At 40.2% G+C, this 19,252-nt stretch overlaps 1 protein-coding gene across 1 annotated transcript in view; it reads right to left on the reverse strand.

The window, feature by feature from the left end:
* Positions 1 to 15,035, reverse strand: part of CDYL (chromodomain Y like) — a 176,016-nt gene extending 160,981 nt beyond the window's left edge. Inside the window, exon 1 of the mRNA XM_054986005.1 lies at positions 14,908 to 15,035. Within this exon, the coding sequence (XP_054841980.1) occupies positions 14,908 to 14,931 (24 nt within the window). The 5' untranslated portion in view covers positions 14,932 to 15,035. The remainder of the gene's footprint in view (positions 1 to 14,907) is intronic.
* Between the last annotated feature and the right edge of the window lie 4,217 nt (positions 15,036 to 19,252).

Consider the following 19,252-nt stretch of genomic DNA (forward strand, 5'->3'; position numbering starts at 1 on the left):
CGTACTAGTCATTTGAATTTTTGTTCACATATTATAGCTTTTGCTGCCACTTCTTGTAAGTATTCTGCTGTGTGTGCATTTCCTGACATATCAATTGTTTCTGCAAGGAAGACATTCCCTTCATCTATTGTTGTACAAGCACATACAACAGGATCATTGTGGACATTAGTCTACCCATGAAGACTTTACTCCAACCATCAAGACTTAGGTTAACAATTTTACCCTCTACAGCCGTTGCATATTGCTCCATTTCTCTGTCATACACTTTATCCAGCAGTTTCCCTGCAACATCTGCTCTGCTGGGTGGACTGCATCCTGGTCTCAGTGATTAAACCATATTAAGGAAGTGTGGGTTTTCAATCAGACAGAAAGAAGAGTTTGTCATGTAAACAAACAGGCAATTTTTTCATTAATTAACTCTTTTTCTAATCCGATGGTTTTTATCACAAACTTATCTATGGTGGTTCCTGGATGGTCAGCTTTTTTCTTTCTTTTAGGTGATATACTGTGGATGTGTGATGTATATGATGTGACTGAAACACTATCCTGGACAGATAACTAGGAATGTGCGCTTCAGGTTTCCGATTCAGGAAAAATACCTGAATCGGACCTGATTCGCAAAGATTCCAGATTTCCAAAACGGCCCCAGCATACCCAGGCCATTTCGGAAAACACGAATCAAAGATTCCCGAAGCTATTTGGGGATTCCCAAAGCTTCAGGAAGCTTCGGAGCAAGAAATGTCACTCTCCATGCCGCTGTGCAGCAGGAGGGAATGGGACATTTAAACCACCTATCAGCTATTTGTGGGGTTTCTGACAAGCAGCTGAGTACAGCCTGCCGGGTTTAAATTTCCCTCTCCATGCTACTGCGCAGCGGCAGGAAGAAGGACATTTAAATCCCCAACTCAGCTGCTTGTCAGGGGTTTCCCTGACAAGCGGCTGAGTGCAGCCTGCCAGGGAGCGGGGGAGACTTTGAAGGGAAGGAGGCTCCCCATGCCGCTTGCATGCGGCACGGGAAACCTCCTTCCCTTCACCCCTTTCCAGCCGGCTGAAGGAAGGGGGAGAGACTTTGAAGGGAAGAAGGTTCCCCACGCCACTTGCAAACTGTGCAGGGAACCTCCTTCCCTTCAAAGTCTCCCCATTTCCAGACAGCTGGAGGAAGGGGGGGAGACTTTGAAGGGAAGAAGGTTCCCCGCGTGGATTGCAAGCCCTTCAAAGTCTCCCCTCACCTGGGTCACAGGGGTTTCTCCCACGACCCAGATGGAGTTTAAAGGGCCGGCCAAAGCCTGCCAAGCAGCTGATCTGCTCAGTGGGTTTTGAACTCCTCCCCTCGCGTCTTATTTCACCCGATGGGAGGGGAAGGAGGGGGTTCCCTCCTCCGCTTCCCAGCGGGTGAAACAAGGGGGGGTAGTTTGTCGGTGTGCTCTTAATCTTTACAGAGCACACCGAAGCAGGTCAAACAAGGGATTCCCGAAGCGGCTTGCCGCTTTGGGAATCCCTTATTACCAACTCTTATTACCAACTCTTTTTTTCTGCTTCGGGTTTCCAGAAGCAAGAAACCCATTTTTTTTTGCACACCCCTACAGAAACTCTGAAACTGTAGAACAGGAGGATGGTGATCTCAAAGGTGGATAGTTTCCAGAATCCTTTATGTTGATGATGGATTCCTCTAAACAAAAAAAGTCAATGCTATTATTTTATTATTTATACCATTTCTGCTTATTTAGTATCACTCATTGTATTCACTGCCATGCAGTACTGCCCCCCAAAAGGGAAAATTTGCTTCTTCAACTCTTTATTTCTTCATTACCACTGTATCAAAATGACAGTAACATGCAGTAATAATAACAAATAATTTTGCTCAAACATGACAGTTCCTCAAGGCAGTCTTTAAATATGATGAAATCAAAACATTTACCAACCTGAAGATCCTGCCTGTTCAAACATGTTCCTTTTGTCATCTTCATCACAGCACTTTTCATGATGCTGTTTCATTTGGGCCACCAGGCCTTGCATTTCTTTGTTGCAATGTTTGCATTTTGCACTCATGTCTGCCTTACCCATAGGTAGAGGAACTTCATTAAAATATTCCCAAACTTGGTATCTTTTACGGCCTGCTGCTATTATAGGTTTTCTCCTCCAAGTAAAGAATAATATGATAAATCTCAGACTATACACACAAAGATGCAAAGACTTGTGGAGTATTCTGCTCAAAAGGTTTCACTTTTATTTTTACTGCTTGCCCCTCCCTCCCTCCTCACACTTAGCTTTTTGTGCAGATCTATTCCATTCCCAACAATCTTCTATTTATTGAATTTTTTGAAACTTAACACATAAGAAGGGGTTGATTCTGTGTACATAGATTTGCAAAGGAACAATGAGATTAAGGTATTTTTCTCAACTCTATATGTTTATTTTATAGTATTTTTTCTGTGAAGAGGCATGTGATCTCTGCTGACACAAATTCACAGTTTTGAGGTATGAAAAAAAATCCAAGCATCTATGATAATATTTTCTAGATAGAAAAATTGCCCAATAATCTTATAGAAACCTCTGGAAGAGCATGACATTGTGAATGGATTAATGGAATTCATTTACCAACAAGCTTAAACATTGCAGGAATATATAGCCTCATGCTGCATAATTAAAAACTAATCCTTACTTCATGATGGACTGTAATGTATCTTAAATAGAAAACTATCTTTAGATAGATTTCACCTCAAAAACATTTTATTAAAAAAAATCCAATTTAAATTCAAAAAATCCAATTTAAATTTTAAAAATCCATTTTTAATCATTGATTTTTATTCACCCAGCATAATTATTATATTATAAGATGACAACTGTGTTTAGAAGCTCAACGAGAGATATTATAGCACTTGAGATTGGCTTCTGAACACCATATCCAAATCCCTTTTCTTCAATTTTTTGTATTAATTAGATTTCTGACAAAGAAAATAAATATACTTGGCCCAAGCTTTCAGTCTAGTACATGCACACTTTGAAGTGTGCAACAGAATTTTATGTCTAATTAGCATGTAGTTAGATCGTTTTGTATTACCAACATGAAGGCTGAGAAAAATAGGCTTCAAACCCATAGGTATCACCATTTCCTTTTAACAGCCAGAACAAAAAGCATCCAGATACCTGCACTTCAAATTTCAGGGTGACATCATCATATTTCTTGACACTTGACTGAAGTGCCTGGCAAAAGCAACAGTTGTTATTGTATTCTATGGTTAAAAAATCCTATTTTCTTACAGCCTAAGTTTGCAGCACCATTAAGTTCAATAGGACTTGCTTTCCAGCTGTTTTCTTAAGATTACAGCATTTGGGTATTTACAAGACACTTTCTAAAATAGTTAAATGGCACTTGTCTTAACTTCATCTATAGTAACACAATGTAATATCCATGCAATAAAAAAGTTTGTTTACATGGCATGACCTAAACTCTAAATGTAAAGTTACTAAGATTTAAAAATGGTTTACTTTCTGTGCATAAGAACAATGGGTTATCCCACAATGCTAGTTTATGGTAAGTTTCTTGATGTACTTTTAAGACTTGAGACATATGGCAGTAAGCACTACACATTTAATGTGACATTTCTCCCAAATTGTGAACCTATTAACCCTCAACCTGTTATGCTGCTGTAGTACAGTAGTTAAGTGATTTGGCTGCAAATCTGCTCTCTGCTGGTTCAAATCCCACTACTGCCATGAGCTCAGTAAGTGGCCTTCGGTAAACTACTCCTCTCAGCCCCAACTCCTCAGTTGCATTGTGGGGGTAATAATAACACGAACTTGTTCACTATTCTGGGTGGGGCACTAATCTGTCTAGAAGAGCGGTACATAAGCGCTTTTATTATTATTATTATTATAGTACAGATGATGCCATGGGGCAGAATACAATACTGTAGTTAAACAATTCTGCTGATGCGCAGGCAGAATAGGATCCAGCTTTCACTACTGCGGATGATTCAGTGCTGCAGGGCAAACCCTGGGAAGAGTTATTTGAAGAATTAAAGTAAGCTGATTATTTTTAAAATACATAGAGAAGGGCTGCTCAAAAGGGTCTATTTCTGCAGTAAAACTTCTCAAAAAGAGAAGCATGCTTTAAACCAACAAACCCAAAGATTTTTTCTAATTTTTTTGCCATTATCAACTCTTCAGACCAACAACAACAAACCACCACCACCACCACCACATTTGATTTATATACCGCCCTTCAGGATGACTTAACACCCACTCAGAGCGGTTTACAAAGTATGTTATTATCCCCACAACAAAACACCCTGTGAGGTGGGTGGGGCTGAGAGAGCTAGAAGCTGTGACTGACCCAGCTGGCTTCAACTGGAGGAGTGAGCAGTCATACCTGGTTCTCCAGATTAGAGTCCCACGTTCTTAACCACTACACCAAACTGGCTTTTTCAAAACTGCAGGCAAATGGATAGTCAATGCTATTTTTAAATCCCAATATTAGTCAGCAGAGTATATTTTCCCCTTAGAGTCTGTCCCTCCCTCCATTTTTTCCAATGGGAGAAAAAATAATTTATGAAGCACTGAGAAAGCTCCATTTTAAAAAATCTGGAATGAGGGAACTCCTTTTTAAAACAAGGCTTTGCTCACTTAAAACAAGTCCTATCAAAAAGAGTCCAGTAGCACCTTTAAGACTAACCAACTTTATTGTAGCATAAGCTTTCGAGAATCACAGTTCTCTTCGTCAGATGCATGGAGGGCAAGAAGAAACTGGTCAGATATATAGATGGAAAGGGGAGGGAGGAGTAGATGCAAACAGTAGCTTCTGATATGGAGATCAGTTTGCTTCTGTTAAGTCAGTCAGTTACTTCTGATAATGAGATAACCATTCATAGTCTCTATTCAATCCCAGCCTGACTGAGTCAAATTTACATATGAATTCCAGTTTCTTCTTGCCCTCCATGCATCTGACGAAGAGAACTGTGATTCTCAAAAGCTTATGCTACAATAAAGTTGGTTAGTCTTAAAGGTGCTACTGGACTCTTTTTGATTTTGCTACTACAAACTAACACGGCTAACTCCTCTGCATCTATGAATATGTCCTATGAAGAGTTTATGTAAAACAATCTACGACTTTAAGTAATGTTAAGTCCTGTGCATACTATACACATATCAGCATATTTTCAAGGATATGTTAATTGTAGAGGTGGGCACGGTCCAGAAAATGGACCTAAATTTGACACAGTCCAGCCCAGTTCATAGTTCGTGAACATGTGGTTGATGGGACTCACTTTTTTCACGAACTTTGGTCTGTTTGGGCCGGTCCATCGGTTCATGTTCCGTGAGTCCAGACATCCTGGCTCAGATCTATCAATTCCTGAGGCAATAGAGGGAACGTCTGCAGACTTTCTGCAGCCCTTAAAAACTTGATAGGTAGCTCTGCCAGAGAGCTCCCATTCTACTCTATGCAAGCAAGGAGGAAGAATTAATTCCCTAGGCAACGGCTGGGAAGGTGTCTGTGTGGTGAGTGAGGGGACTCTTCCCTCACCCTTTTCTGTTTGATTTTGCTTCATTCCAACTTTTTGGTGCTGCAAACCAATGCAAGTCAACTGCCATTTGCAACTCCTAGTACCTACTGGAAGTTTCCTGGGGGTGGCCGCTTTGGGGGTCTGTAACTCGGACCTCCAACATGCAATCTTGGCCAAACTTGGAGGATGGCTAGAGGAAAGCCTGCTGAAGGCTTGCTGAAAGTTTGGCATCTCTGAATGTGAAGGGGGCAGTCCTAGGGCCCCCAGAAGTGATGGACTATGGACTGACAAACTGGTCCATGAATGGGGCTGGTCTGTGAAAATCGACAGACCACGGGCCAGCGGTCCATGGGGTTTTCCCGGTCCATGCCCACTTCTAGTTAATTGATTAAACGTGCTCAATTTTATCCACCATTCATTTGCTATAATGCCTATAATACTCTATTAAAGGTTTTAATGTTATAAAGTTTAACTTTATCCAAACAGGCTGCTAATATTATAACTGTATAAGACCATTTCTCTCAGATTTTTATGTTTTCTTGCCTATCAGATGACAAAGACTAAAGATACATATGTTTACAATAGCATAAAGTGCATGTCTCCATTTCTGTAGTACTGGGTATGGTCACAATTCGGCTTGAAAAAAGATAAGGCATTTGTACATAAAAATTTCAAAAACATACGAAATACCACAATATGTTGCTAAAGCAGTAAAATAATTTTAGGTTAGATGTGAAAAGGGCTGCATATATTTCCATTTTTTGAAAATTTTTGTCAATTTGCCCCAGGAAAAGAGGGGAAAATAGTTTTCCACAGATGCAAGATTTCTGGAAATCTTAAACCTACAGCCAAGACACCTGACATTTCTAATCTAATTACACAAAATGCAGTTGTCATGATGAAGTACTATTTTCATTAAAGCATGTATTACTATTTATATAATTTTATCTTATTTATTAAAAAAATACTGAACAGTGAAACACTACAAACTCTGGAGAGAAAAATCATTAAATATTGCTCTCCTCAAGACTTTTAATTTTGGGAAACTCAATATATCTCAACTGAACTCAACATCTACCTTAAAACCATAACAATCTGACCTTTAACAGAATATTCAGAACTTTAAGTTGAGTGCTAGTATTTAAGTTGTTGCAAATTTAGGGCCAATTCACTTTACTCAGGACTTATGATTGCCACATGTAAATGAGTGTCTACTGTTCTGAATGCATGAAGTGTGAAAAAATACACGCATCTCCAAGCATTCACAGATACATGCTGGAGAACAGTAATTAGTAACCACTCCCATTCTTGAATCTGCTGCATATATCCCTTCAAATGCTACAGTCTGTGTTGCAAATTCAAGCATACATGCACAAAACACAGCTGCATAAAATGCAATCTGGCTCCTAGTTAATTACTACCTTTCACCACAAAACTGTATCATTTCCTTTAGTATGTATGAGCTGCTATGAAAAACATCAACAGTATATATAAAGTTTTGGGACCAGATTTAAAATAAAAATCGTAGAGTAAAATTGCTGAAAGCTAGGTTTTGTAAATTTCAAGTAGTATGAATTTGTAGTTAGAAATTACTGCTACAACTTTATTGTAATCATGTCTGCAACTTGGCAAGGCTTTGAAAAATATTTGTTCTTGATATTATATGCATTGCATCTACGTATATCCATTCTTAGGTAATACAAAAGTACAAGCATATGTTTTCAGACACCACCCACAGGGGGGTTTCTAGAAAATATAAGCCTAAGAAGGACTCTTATAAATACAATATAAACAAAGCTAGCAACCAAGACAACAAAACTCCTTGCAGAAAAAATCTTCCTGAACACCAACAATGAACGTACCCTTGCACCTCTTAAGGCAAGCCATCCCACAGGCTCGGGACAGAAAAACAAAAGGCTTCGAGAATTGGGTGCAGGCATGCATACTATCCAATGGGATGGGACAACAACTAATCATTGTAGTGACTTGAGACACAGCTGGTACATGGATTCATTCAGGGAAAGGATGTGTATAATGAAAGGCTTCAAAGACAAGAATCAACATCTTGAATTGAACACACAAGCATACAGGTAACCAGTACCATTGTTTTAAGACCAATGTTGTATGTTTATTGTAGTGCATTCCCATAAGAAAACAGGTGGCTGTATTCTGCACTAGTTGAAAATTCAGAGTTGTCTTCAAGGGCAGCCCCATGTAAAGCACATTGGAATAACTTAAAGGTTACATAAGGACAGATTTGTGTCATAAAGCAAGCTGGGACTAAAATGCAAAACATTCATATTAAGTATAAATGCAAGATGGAACTTTTAGCAACTGTACAAACTGAATCTCTAGTAGCAAGGACAAATCTAGAAGAACCCCTCAACTTTTCACCTGGCCTGTTAAGCATACACCATTGTACTGGCAGATGAACTCCAACTAGAACATCGAGTTTCCCAACCTCAATCTTTGTCTTGACAGGATTCTGTTTCAGCCATAAGAACTCACTTACTCATTCAGCAACATGCCCACTATAACTGTCTTCCATCAGTGAAGCAGGTGAAGACTTTTTTGTTTTGTTTGGCACCCCCCCCCAATAACTTATTAGCCATACTCGCTGGTTTTTGTTATGTCTGTGTGTTTTTATTCAATTGTTTTATATATACTTTTTATTTTAAATGATGTTTTAATATTAACATGTTTTAATATTCACTGCCCTGGGGACCTATTTGGGTAGAAACGCAGCATAGAAATTTTTTAAATAAATGAGAAAATGGCATTGTACACCACAAAACCAGTAATATGATACAAATACAGCTTCAAATGAGTTCAGTTTAAAAACAATGCAACTTCAGAAGAATGCATGTGAGCGTCAGACAATGGATATGCAATTTCATGAAAGCCTTGCAGAATTTCACTTTAAAATTTAGAACATGGAATTAAATGAAGCCCTATAGGATCTCAACACACTACAGTAAAAGAAATTATGAAACGTTTGGCCAATGTTGCCTCCACAATCTCAAAACGAGAACCTAGGTTTTGACTTTTTTAAAAAAAATTGGAAATATGTAAACCAATGATATACATTACATTTTGTCATCATGCTTGCACTTTATTTACCATTATCAATGCATTATGTTTGCAAAAACACCACTTCAGCTTTGCACCACAACATGTATCAACAAGGACTTCAACTTCTACACTTAGTAAACTACATTTTAGCAGTTGTGGTCTCCTTGAAAACACGTACTCCCTTTTCACTATCAACTCTGCCAATTATCAGTCTATGCCTCCAATAATAAACCTTAAGATTCATGTGCTGCGCTAGAGTTATTTTCATGTTGTATAACTCCATGTACACACCTTCATACAGTCACATATAACTTTGGCAGAAGCTAGATTACTAACACTATATACAAAAGATAGAAACGCCTATACTCACTGTCCTATAAAGTACATGGAATTTACTACACAGTTAACATATCTGAGTAGGAAATTCATCTTGAGGTAAGTATCAACCAGCTTGTTCTCTTCTAAGCAGGAGTTACCTCATGGAATTCATTACCACAAGGTTGCTTTTTGAAGTTTATAGAAGTTTTAGAAGGAATGAGACATTCACTGCACATGTTCACAACTGTTGTTCAAGATAGCTAAGAGGTCTCCATGTTCAGATACTCATTTCCAATTGGCAGACACCAATGGTAAACAACGGGTGACCATCACTGTGCTTCTCTTCAAGAACCTGATTGCCACTTTTTAACAGGTTTGGTCCAACCCAAAGTACATTCCACTCATTCTTGCATCATCTTAGGAGACATCTCCCTCAACACGTGCCAGAATTAAGTTCCAATTAACACTGTATGTAGGCAGCAAAAATAAAGTGCAAAGGGAAGATGTCTAATGCACATCTGGCTATGCACATGCAGGTACATATCCACCACATGGTCCCCAAGCACGGTAATGTAGTACGTAGGCAAAAGCTATTGCTACATAAAGTGTAAATTAACTGCCATGCTATGGCCCTCTCTAACCAATTGTAGTCCTGTACATTTTACTAATGTTTTCCTTCCTATTCCCCCCGTCAGTATCCTCTATACCACCACATTTAAAGTCATTTGTACATGCTCGGCCAATTTCTTCTCTCGTATAGATTAGCCACCAGAGCCTCAAGAAACCTTCATGAGTATAAGCTTCTGCCCTTACATAGTTTGAGTGGTTTTAAAGTTCTTTTCCTTCTCACTTCAACTGTCTTCATTACTATTAAGTTACAATCTTCAAAAAACTGTTCTCTCTGCTATTGAATGCAATACAATTGTCTACCCTGAGTTCTTAGACTGACAAAAATGCTCATTTTTTTAAAAAGTGATAAAATTTCATTCACCTAACACAGAGATCAAATAGTAATTATCTGCCATAAACAAAATGATCAGACTACAATCTCATTTTAATAGTATGATTCACAGAATAATCACTCCCAAGTGTTTGAAATTGCTTGGCTCTATATAACACCAAAACCCTCACCTCTTCTCCATCCCATCAAGATTCCCAGTTCAGTTGAGATTTTGATTATTCCATTCATGTGCCAAGTCTAAACAGCAAAGGCACAAAGGACACCATTGTCAATGGCTGCACAACAATTCACTTTTCCTTCTCCCTATTGGATTAACAAAGCCTGATGACGATTTGGATTAGGTTGGCATACCAGTCAACTGATCCAATATTCAAATGTCCCATGAAGCCAAATGTCCCATATTCAAATGTCCCATGAAGCCCAAAATCTCATTGTATAAGGTGGCAGCTTACCTTTTTATTTCATTAGTGTGCCATTTGTTAGCAAAGTTAGAAGTGAGGGTTGCTTCCACCTGCAGTCAGTATCAGACCTAGCAGTACTATAAAGCTTTTCCTACTGGCCTCCTCCTATAACTGTACTCATCTTCCAACATGCTTGTTTTGATATTTGCTGATACTTTGCTTCATTTGTTTTTTATCACTTTAATTTTAAAAAATTCAACCGTAGACCAATCTTGATTTTCAAAGATTAATAGCCAAAGAGAAGTTGTAATGAATTGTTCACATTACAGAAGCCTTACATGACACTGTCAGAAGTTGATTTATTGGGACAGATTCTACAAACCATGAATGGAAGAAATTGACAGAACAGACATTTCCCTAACCCCCATCTCTCTTCTACCTACATGCTGCTGAGGGCTGAAGAGTAGGGGGAATATTAGCAAAAGTTACCTCTCTCTTGTTGTGTAAGCTTTCTCACCAAAAGCAAACACACATGAAAAAAATATGCATGGTGGGGCAGAAGCAATGTCTATTTCCCTTTCTTGCTAGAGCTCTCCCTCCGTGCCACACCAACACTATTGGAAGGACTTCAACCTTCTGGAGGTGTTTAGAGGTCACAGGAATAAGGAAAGGAAATCTAGTCTATGAAATTTCTCACAATTTGCAGAATCAAACAAGTTAGCTATCTGGTTACTATAATTAACATAAGCACCAAACCTGTTGATTATTAAAGGGTTTTTGTTGTGTTAAGTATAATTAATATTTGACCAGATTGGCTTTGCCTGATCAAGTACTCAACCCTGGATTGAAAAGTCTTTAGTTTTCATCTGAGCTGCCCTTTGATGGCCTGACTTAGCCCTTCAAGGTTGTGTGAGGATTCAATATATCATTTATTTATTTTCTTCATTTACACTCCATCTTTCTCCCCAATGGGAACCTAAAACAGCTTACATCATTCTCCTCTCCTCCATTTTGTCTATTATAGAAATTTCAGAACTAAAACCAAACTCAAGAGACAATGAAAGGCAAGAATACAAAAAGCCAGCATAACATCATCAATGTTAATGTCTAGGGTAACTTAAATCCAACTTCTTCGATTTAATTCATTTGTGGATTAGGCATGGAACATAAAACAACATTTCTATTCTCTTCCTCACCAAAAGCAGTTCAACAGGAAGAATACAAACAATTTCCTTGAAATAGAGCTGAAAATCCCCAAAGGTAAAACATTTTCTCCCATATAAAGCACAATGCTTATATTAAAATATGTAAGTCACAAGCCTTTCTCAAACCATTGGATAATATTCTTGTTTTTACTTACACAATAACAGACCAGTCTTAGACATTTTGAGCCCAATGACATTCTGTCATACCCAGAAACATCTCACTAAGATAGCCATACATCTCATTTTTTAAAAATCCATATTCTTGAAATCAAAATCCATCACAAGGTATATCTTGCAACTCACCATCAAAATAATTTGAGGGAACTATTGCTTCCAAAATCTCAGTAAGAGAAAGCATCATCACAAGAATTTTTGCTTGATTCAGGTCGGATCAGACAGGAAAATAAATGGCTGGAAATAGTCTTCCTCAAACGTTTTAAGATGAAAGGAAATTTAAATTCCAAGGCAATCAGCCACAGATTTTGCTTAAACTTTGTAAGGAAGTGTACAGAACACCCTAACATGAAAAAATGGTGGCACCATTAATGAAGAGCAAGAATCCATACAAACAGATTCAGGAGAAAAATGGGGGGGGGGGGAAATCATGCTGTGACTTCAAAGTTTACCCAGTTCCACAAGGAAATGATGTTTTTAAACTTTTAGAAATGTTTTTATAAATAGATGTACGTAGCTTGTTTCACCAATTACTTCTGTCTTAAGATGCTTGAACTGATGTTTCACTTTCCGTTTGATTTTGTATCTTCGATTGATCTATTAAATACTCCAAGAGAAGGATATCCACGTAGAGATACTCGAACCACTGCTTATCCAAGAAGTTATTCTCCAATATTTGTGGGTCAGTCAAGTTGCTTTTATTTCAGTTTCAAAGAGATCTTTCCAAAGACAGGATCTTCAGCAAACAGATTATTCCTTACAAATCAGTAGTCCATGTTTTTCGACCATAAAAGAACACTTTCCCTCATTTTAAATGAAAGCTTATTGAAGTTTCCTTTTTCCCTGACAAGAGGGGTCACAGCTCCTAAAAACATCCAGTACTATAGGTTTATATTCCTTTGGTAGTTTTCTTGTTTTAAGGTACCATAGTGAGAAGAGCCATAAAGTCAATTTGAATGACTGAGAGCCAAAGAAATACACCACGTCTCAGCATTTATTAAAAGATTCAACTGATGCTCCAGGAAAATAGTAGAAAGCATTTCATTTAGAGTTTACATTTGTGAATAATTCTACATATAACTTCAGAACTCTACCAGAACTCTACAATAAGTTAGAAAGTATCATAGCAACAAACACTTATTCCAACTTAAAGTTTTTTTGAACCATGCTCATCATTCTTACTAACTTAGAATGAAGGACAATCATATTTACAAATGGTGAAGATGATAATCAAGCAACTCTGGCATTCATAAACAATTCTGCTTGTCCAATTGAAGAGGAGGTCACACTATGGCTCTTCAAAACAAAGGCATTCCTTTACTACCAATACATACAATTTTGATCAGTAAACCTTACCTTGCTTAGTTAAGCATTTCAAACATGTGCTAGTTTCAGATGCATGTACTTGGAATACTTCTCAGAAGATATGGCTTTTAAAGTTAAAGTGCATCTCAGCCACTCTTCCAGCCCACTGAGTCGGTGTAGCTAACACACCAGTTTCCACAACTTATACAACAAGAACCATGCCTCTTCAATAGTAATGGATCATGGTTTTACATCGTGAATGGAATGGAATGCTGACAGGGCGTAAGTGCTTAGGATTGCACTGTGAGTAAGACAAAGAAAATGTACTCAATTACCTTGGCCATCACGTCTATAATTTAATCTAATACTATTATAAAAGTGATGTGAACAAATATTCCCATAATGATTAAAAAACAAAACAGCCAAAAGGAGCCATGAGTCTAACCAGGTCTGAAGCATTGGGGGAGGGGGTGAACTTCCCTCTACAAAGTGGTCTCACCAAACAAAACTGACCTCCATCAGTTAGGCCTCTTCTCCTATGGCCCTGATCCAAACAAGGAGTCCTAACTGGCTACTTCCATTTTTAATAAGCTGTTAAGATCAGACTTGGGATGTACCACACAACTGGTCTGGCCCTCAGAAACCACCAACATAAGAAAGAGGATATGCAATTAACTGGCCCATATTAATTCCAACAACTTACTTTAGAAAACATTTGGCACATTTATTTCTTGAACTTGATCATAAAACCATTGTGTTATTTCCAGGTTCTCTTTACAGTCTAAGCAAGTTAAATTTTGCAAGTGAAAACTCACAGGTATAATTTACCTGCTCTGGCAATAAAGGACCTGCTTCTAGGTTTACCAGTTCAACCACTTCTCTGTATCAAACTTATTCAGAACAAACATGAGCATGAGCTAGTTTCCATCAGCTCAAGCAGATCAATGCACCATTCATGGGAAGTTCTTCCTAGTGGAATGACAAGACATACAGTTTCAATCATACTCTTACTCAATGTATCAACACTCTCTAGGGTTCCAGCAAAAAAAGTATTTACTTAAATACATCTCAGACCAAGGGAGAACCATCACTTCTTCAGTGAAAGCTTATAGCTCCCAGTGTTGGCTGAATGACTATAGAGACCCCATTGTGTAAAAGTAAGAACCAGGAAGTTGCATCCAAGTATGTATCCTTAAACATTAAGGATGAGAAACCAACATCACCATACCGGAAATTCAAAGTTAAAACTACCTCCACCTTCCCATGCAAAGCCAAAGAGCCCAACCTATACCACTGGATCACTTAGCCACCTCTCAAGCAGAGAAGCAAGGATGGCATCTTGGAGCGCTGACTATAAACCCCCCTAACTGTTCTCAAAACCTTGTCCTTATTGCTAAAGAAACGGGGAACCACATTCGTTTTTAATGTTTTGCATCAAACTCAGCTGTCTGGGCTTGAGGTGTCAATGTACTTTGAAAAGACACCCAAAAGAAAAAAACCCGAAAACCCGTCCACTTGGCCGCCCCTAAATGGGGCACAAGCGTTTGCACACATTTTTGCACGCCACCAAAGCAGCCCACTTGAGGGGAGGTGTTTGTGTGTGAGCGCAAGACTCAAGCAAGTCGCGACTGTCAGCACTGCTGCCCACCGTCCAGCACCCATCCTCCCCCTTCCTTTCCTTCCTCGTGGAGTCAAAAAATTGTGCTGAGGGGGTTATGAACGGTTGTGGGGGGAAGAAACTGAGACAATTCGCAAGCCAGTGGTTACACTTTACTGTCTCCTCCTTTCAGTCATATTTCCGTCCTCCTCTAGCGAAAGTGGGGGAGGGCGGGGGGGGGGAGAAGGCGCAATTTGGAAACACACACAGGGCCCGGCCAAGGAAACGGGGGGGGGGAATCTGAGGGGGGGGGAGATAAGGTTTGAGATGGGGGGGAGTAAAGAAGGCGGGGAGGCGCGAGGGCTGTTACCTCGTAGAGTTCCTCGGAAGCCATGCTGAGGCGCCCGCCTGGCCGCCTGCCTCTCAAGGTGGAGTTGGGTGCTGGTTTGGAGATACTTTTGTCTCAGTTGGTGCCTGGCGTGGCCTCTCCTTCTCCTCCACCTCCCGCCGCTTCTCCTCCTCCAAGTGTTTCTCTCTTGCTCCACAGCGCTTCTCTCCCCCCCCCTCCAATGCCCGAGTGTAGTGCTGGTGGTCGACGTTGCCTCTGCCGCCCTCCGCCGCCGCCGCAGCTGCCTCCTCTTCTTCTGCTGGTAGTGGTGGTGCTTGTGCGCAGAGCAAGCTGCGCAACGGGACTCGCTCGGCTCCCTCGCACTCACACTCACTCTCGCACACTTTGCTCGCGAGGAGCGGCGGAGGGGGGGGGGCAGAGGGAAGCAGGCGGCGGCGACAACTCCCCGCACCCGCTGCCGCCACTCCTCGGTCTCTCCCGTCCCTCGCCCCGGCGGCTCGCTGGCCTCACAGACGGGCTCCCCTCTCCCGCTAGGCTCGCTAATCGAGCGCCGAGAGAGCGCCACACGGCTCCGCTCCAGCCTCGCCTAGCGCCATCCTCTTCCTCCTCTGCCCCCTCCCCTTCTTTGATCGCCCATTGTCTCCTCAACTGAGCGGCGGCGCGAGGGGGCGGCGGGGATTGGGCCAATGGCCGCCGGGAGGGAAAGGGGAGGAGCGACGGGAGGGGAGAAGGGAGGAGGAGCCGGAGGGGGATGGGGGCGTGAGGAGGGGCTCGACTGCCATATGCTTCAGTTGGAGGAAGTGTTGGTGGCAGCCATGAAGGAAGGGGGCTGGCTCTGGGTTGTGAGGGGAATGGGGTCTCCCAAGGAAGGGCTCCTCCAGCTTTGGGGCTAGCCCAAGGGGCAACACCACTTCCCCTTAGCCCCCAGCTAGAAGAGTATCTCATACTCCACTATCTTGCCTGGGCTAACCTCCTCACATTCCTCCATCTACAAAGCCATCTCAAGTCTATCAGTTAAAGCTTCTGAACCCTCAAGTATCAAGCTTTCCCCCTTATTTCTCAAACTGCCCTTTTCAACCATGGGTCTTCCTCATCCTTTCCAACTCAGTTTACTCTCTGCCACTCAACCCCATCCAGCCTAATTTCCTCCACAGGATCATCTGATTTAATCATCAGTATATTCATCCTTTCCATCTACTCATTTGCTTATCCTTTTACATTTCACTTCCATTCATTGTCTCTCTTCATGCTCTCAGCCCATTAAGCCATCCAAATTTTTATTCCATTCATCTATTCAACCAGTCATCTGCTCCACCTGCAAAGTGCAGCCATGTACTAGGTAGTTTTCTTGTGTCCCTACGCCAATTAATCCCACTCACACCACAATGCCCATCCATATATAATCCATCTACAATTTACCAACCCAACTTTTAACCCACCACAAGCACTCAACTCATTTCCTCTTTTATGTATATTTTCTCCATCTGTTCTACCATTTCCCTATCCATGTCATCATCTCTTTTCCTCTAACATACTCTCTCTACTATCATTATCTATTTATTCCCTCTAATCCATTATGTTTCACCAATGCATGATGGAAATTTGTTTCATCTATTTCTTGAAATAACATCCTACTCATTCCACGCTCTGTCCTTCTGATTCATCTTTTATCTTTCACCTACTTTTATGGGTGCTGTTTACTTCTGTCCATCCATGCCATCTGATTAATCTCTACTCATTCATAAGTCACATTCTCGTCTATTCATACCTTTATGTATTCTGCCCATGTAAATTAAACTTACCCCTTTATCCTCAATTCAATACATTATCTCACTTCCTGTCATACTTTCTAATTCCAATCAATACCCTAAGCCACTTACACTTCTCATACCCAATGGTCTACTCATTTAAACTATACATGTATTTATCCACACAGCAGTATGACAGCTCTTATAATCTACAAACTCTCTAAAAGATAACACCTTCATCTTTAACCCTATTTGGGTAAAAACCCAAATATCAATTAATTAGGTTATGATTATGATTATTGTGGCCATTTGTGGAAACCAAATGCTAGTGGAGAATTTGAATGGGAGGAATTTCACACAATAGCAATAGAATTCATATATGTCTTCTTGGCAAATATCTTCACCTTCTGCCAAAGAATGATCAAGATTAATTAAATAACTTTAAATTGACTTCCAAGTTTAAAGCTGGTCTTCCACTAAAATAAGACAGAACATATGGAAATCAGCAGAGTCAGATCTCAGCCAGATATCCAAGACGGCGACCACTACATGTTAAAATCCACCTTTTCTATTAAGTGTCTGGCAGCCCCTTTAGTCTTTATTCTCTACTAAAACTAATCCCAAATACATAAGAGAACTGAATTCATATTCACCCCCTTTATCCTCATTGTCTTCTTCCTTTCTGTCTATTGCTGTCCCCTTTGTTAAATTTTAGATTGTAAGTACCTCAGAGCAGGGATCTGTTAAATGTCATACATATTAATGATAATCTGGAAACTTTTAATCAGTTTATTCAGTGCAGTGTATATGATAATTGTTGAATGTCAGTGCTGGACTTAGTTCATAAGGACATAGATGTGGTACTATAAAGTCAAAGTCTAATCATTAGCTGCTTGAAATTGCAGAAGCAGAAATAGCACAAGGCTGTGCTTGAATCTGGCTGTGAAGGTGAAAGAGATGTCAAACACTTCCAGGCTAATGTTTATTTATTTATTTAAATGCTTATAGGTAGCTTTTCTCCCACAATAGTGACTCAAAGCATCATACAACAAAAATTAAGAACAGAACCAAACGCCAGTTTTCAACCTCACATGCCTATCTACCCACAAATTATGTCTTGAACAACTCAGATTCACGGCGCTTCCTGAAAGCCATGAGGGTGGACACAATCCTAAGAAGGCTGTTCTACAGTCTAGGACTACAGCAGTCTTGCTTACACAAGGGGATGGACAGAGGAAACTGCTAGGATGATCTAAATTGCCACCCAAGTTCACAGCAGGAGAGACAGTCCTTCAGGTTGCTGGTCGTGAAGAGCTCTAAAGATCATAACCAGCGCCATGTTCTGAACTCTGAAACCAATAGATGGTTAATACAATGACTGCAGAACAGTAATATGTGTGTGGATACTAGCTCCATATAGCAATTGAACTGCCAGTACCTCAGCCAGTACGGCAGCCCCAAGTTGAGCAGGCTACAGTAATCTAGTCTTAAAAGTTATGATAACATGGATCTGTGTGACTAGATTAGCTGAGCCTAACAAAGGAAACCACTTCTGAGTTAGGTGAAACTGAAAGGAAGCACTTTTTGCTACCATATATATTAGTTTTTCCTAATACAAGGGCTGGATCCAACAAAATTCCCAAGCTTGTAATGGATTCTGTCAAAGCAAGGCGCACCCCCTACAGCATAGGCAGCCCAGTTCTTTCTAGCATAGCATCATCACCAGCCATCAACATCTGAATTCAGTTTCAATTTATATGAAACTACCAGGATCACACATTAAAGTCCCTGTCACTTCAAGGTAGACAGTTAAGCATGTGCTTATCATCTGTTTCATTTAAGTAACAGATACATGCTTAATTCAGTCAGGATCCTGCCCTTTATTTCTACTGATATAGAAGAATTTTAAAATGCCAGTCTGTCATGCACTTTGAGGACACTACTCATTTCATTAGGAGGAATTGATCCATGCACACAAAAACACCCATGGAGAAAGAAATGGAGATAGTTTGCCATGTGAGGCACCTTCAGCCCACATCCTTGCCTCTGTATCTAGAACAGATCACTTAACTGAGGTAGGTAGCTATTAAAAGCTTAGAGAGCCTAGTACAGCTGCAGTCCTAAGCATATTTACTGGAGTATGAGCGTTCCCAGAAAACATGCTATTGATTTTCCAGCAGGTTCAGATGATAAAATGTGTGTACTCACAATCTGATCTTTCATTTTTCACCATTTTTGAGAATGGTGACAGAATTAGACTCTCTCAGGTTTCCATATAGTTTGCCTGACTGTTTTGTGTAGTGGTTAAGAGAGGCAGGAGTCTAATCTGGAAAGCCAGGTTTGATTCCCCATTCCTCCGCTTGAAGCCAGCTGGGTGACCTTGGGTCAGTCACAACTCTCTCAGAGCTCTCTCAGCTCCATCCATCTCATAGAGATTGTTGTGAGGATAATAACATGCTTTGCAAACTGTTCTGAGTGGGCATTAAGTTGTCTTGAAGGGTAGTATATAAACTGAATGTTAATAATAACTAGTAACAAAGCCCATTGTAGGAAAAATACAATGGGCTCCAGAAAGGGGAGGGCGAGCAGGCAGGCATTGCCTCCTCCTCCATGATTGA

The sequence above is a fragment of the Eublepharis macularius genome, chromosome 7 (genome assembly GCF_028583425.1).
Source record: "Eublepharis macularius isolate TG4126 chromosome 7, MPM_Emac_v1.0, whole genome shotgun sequence".
NCBI lineage: Eukaryota > Metazoa > Chordata > Lepidosauria > Squamata > Eublepharidae > Eublepharis > Eublepharis macularius.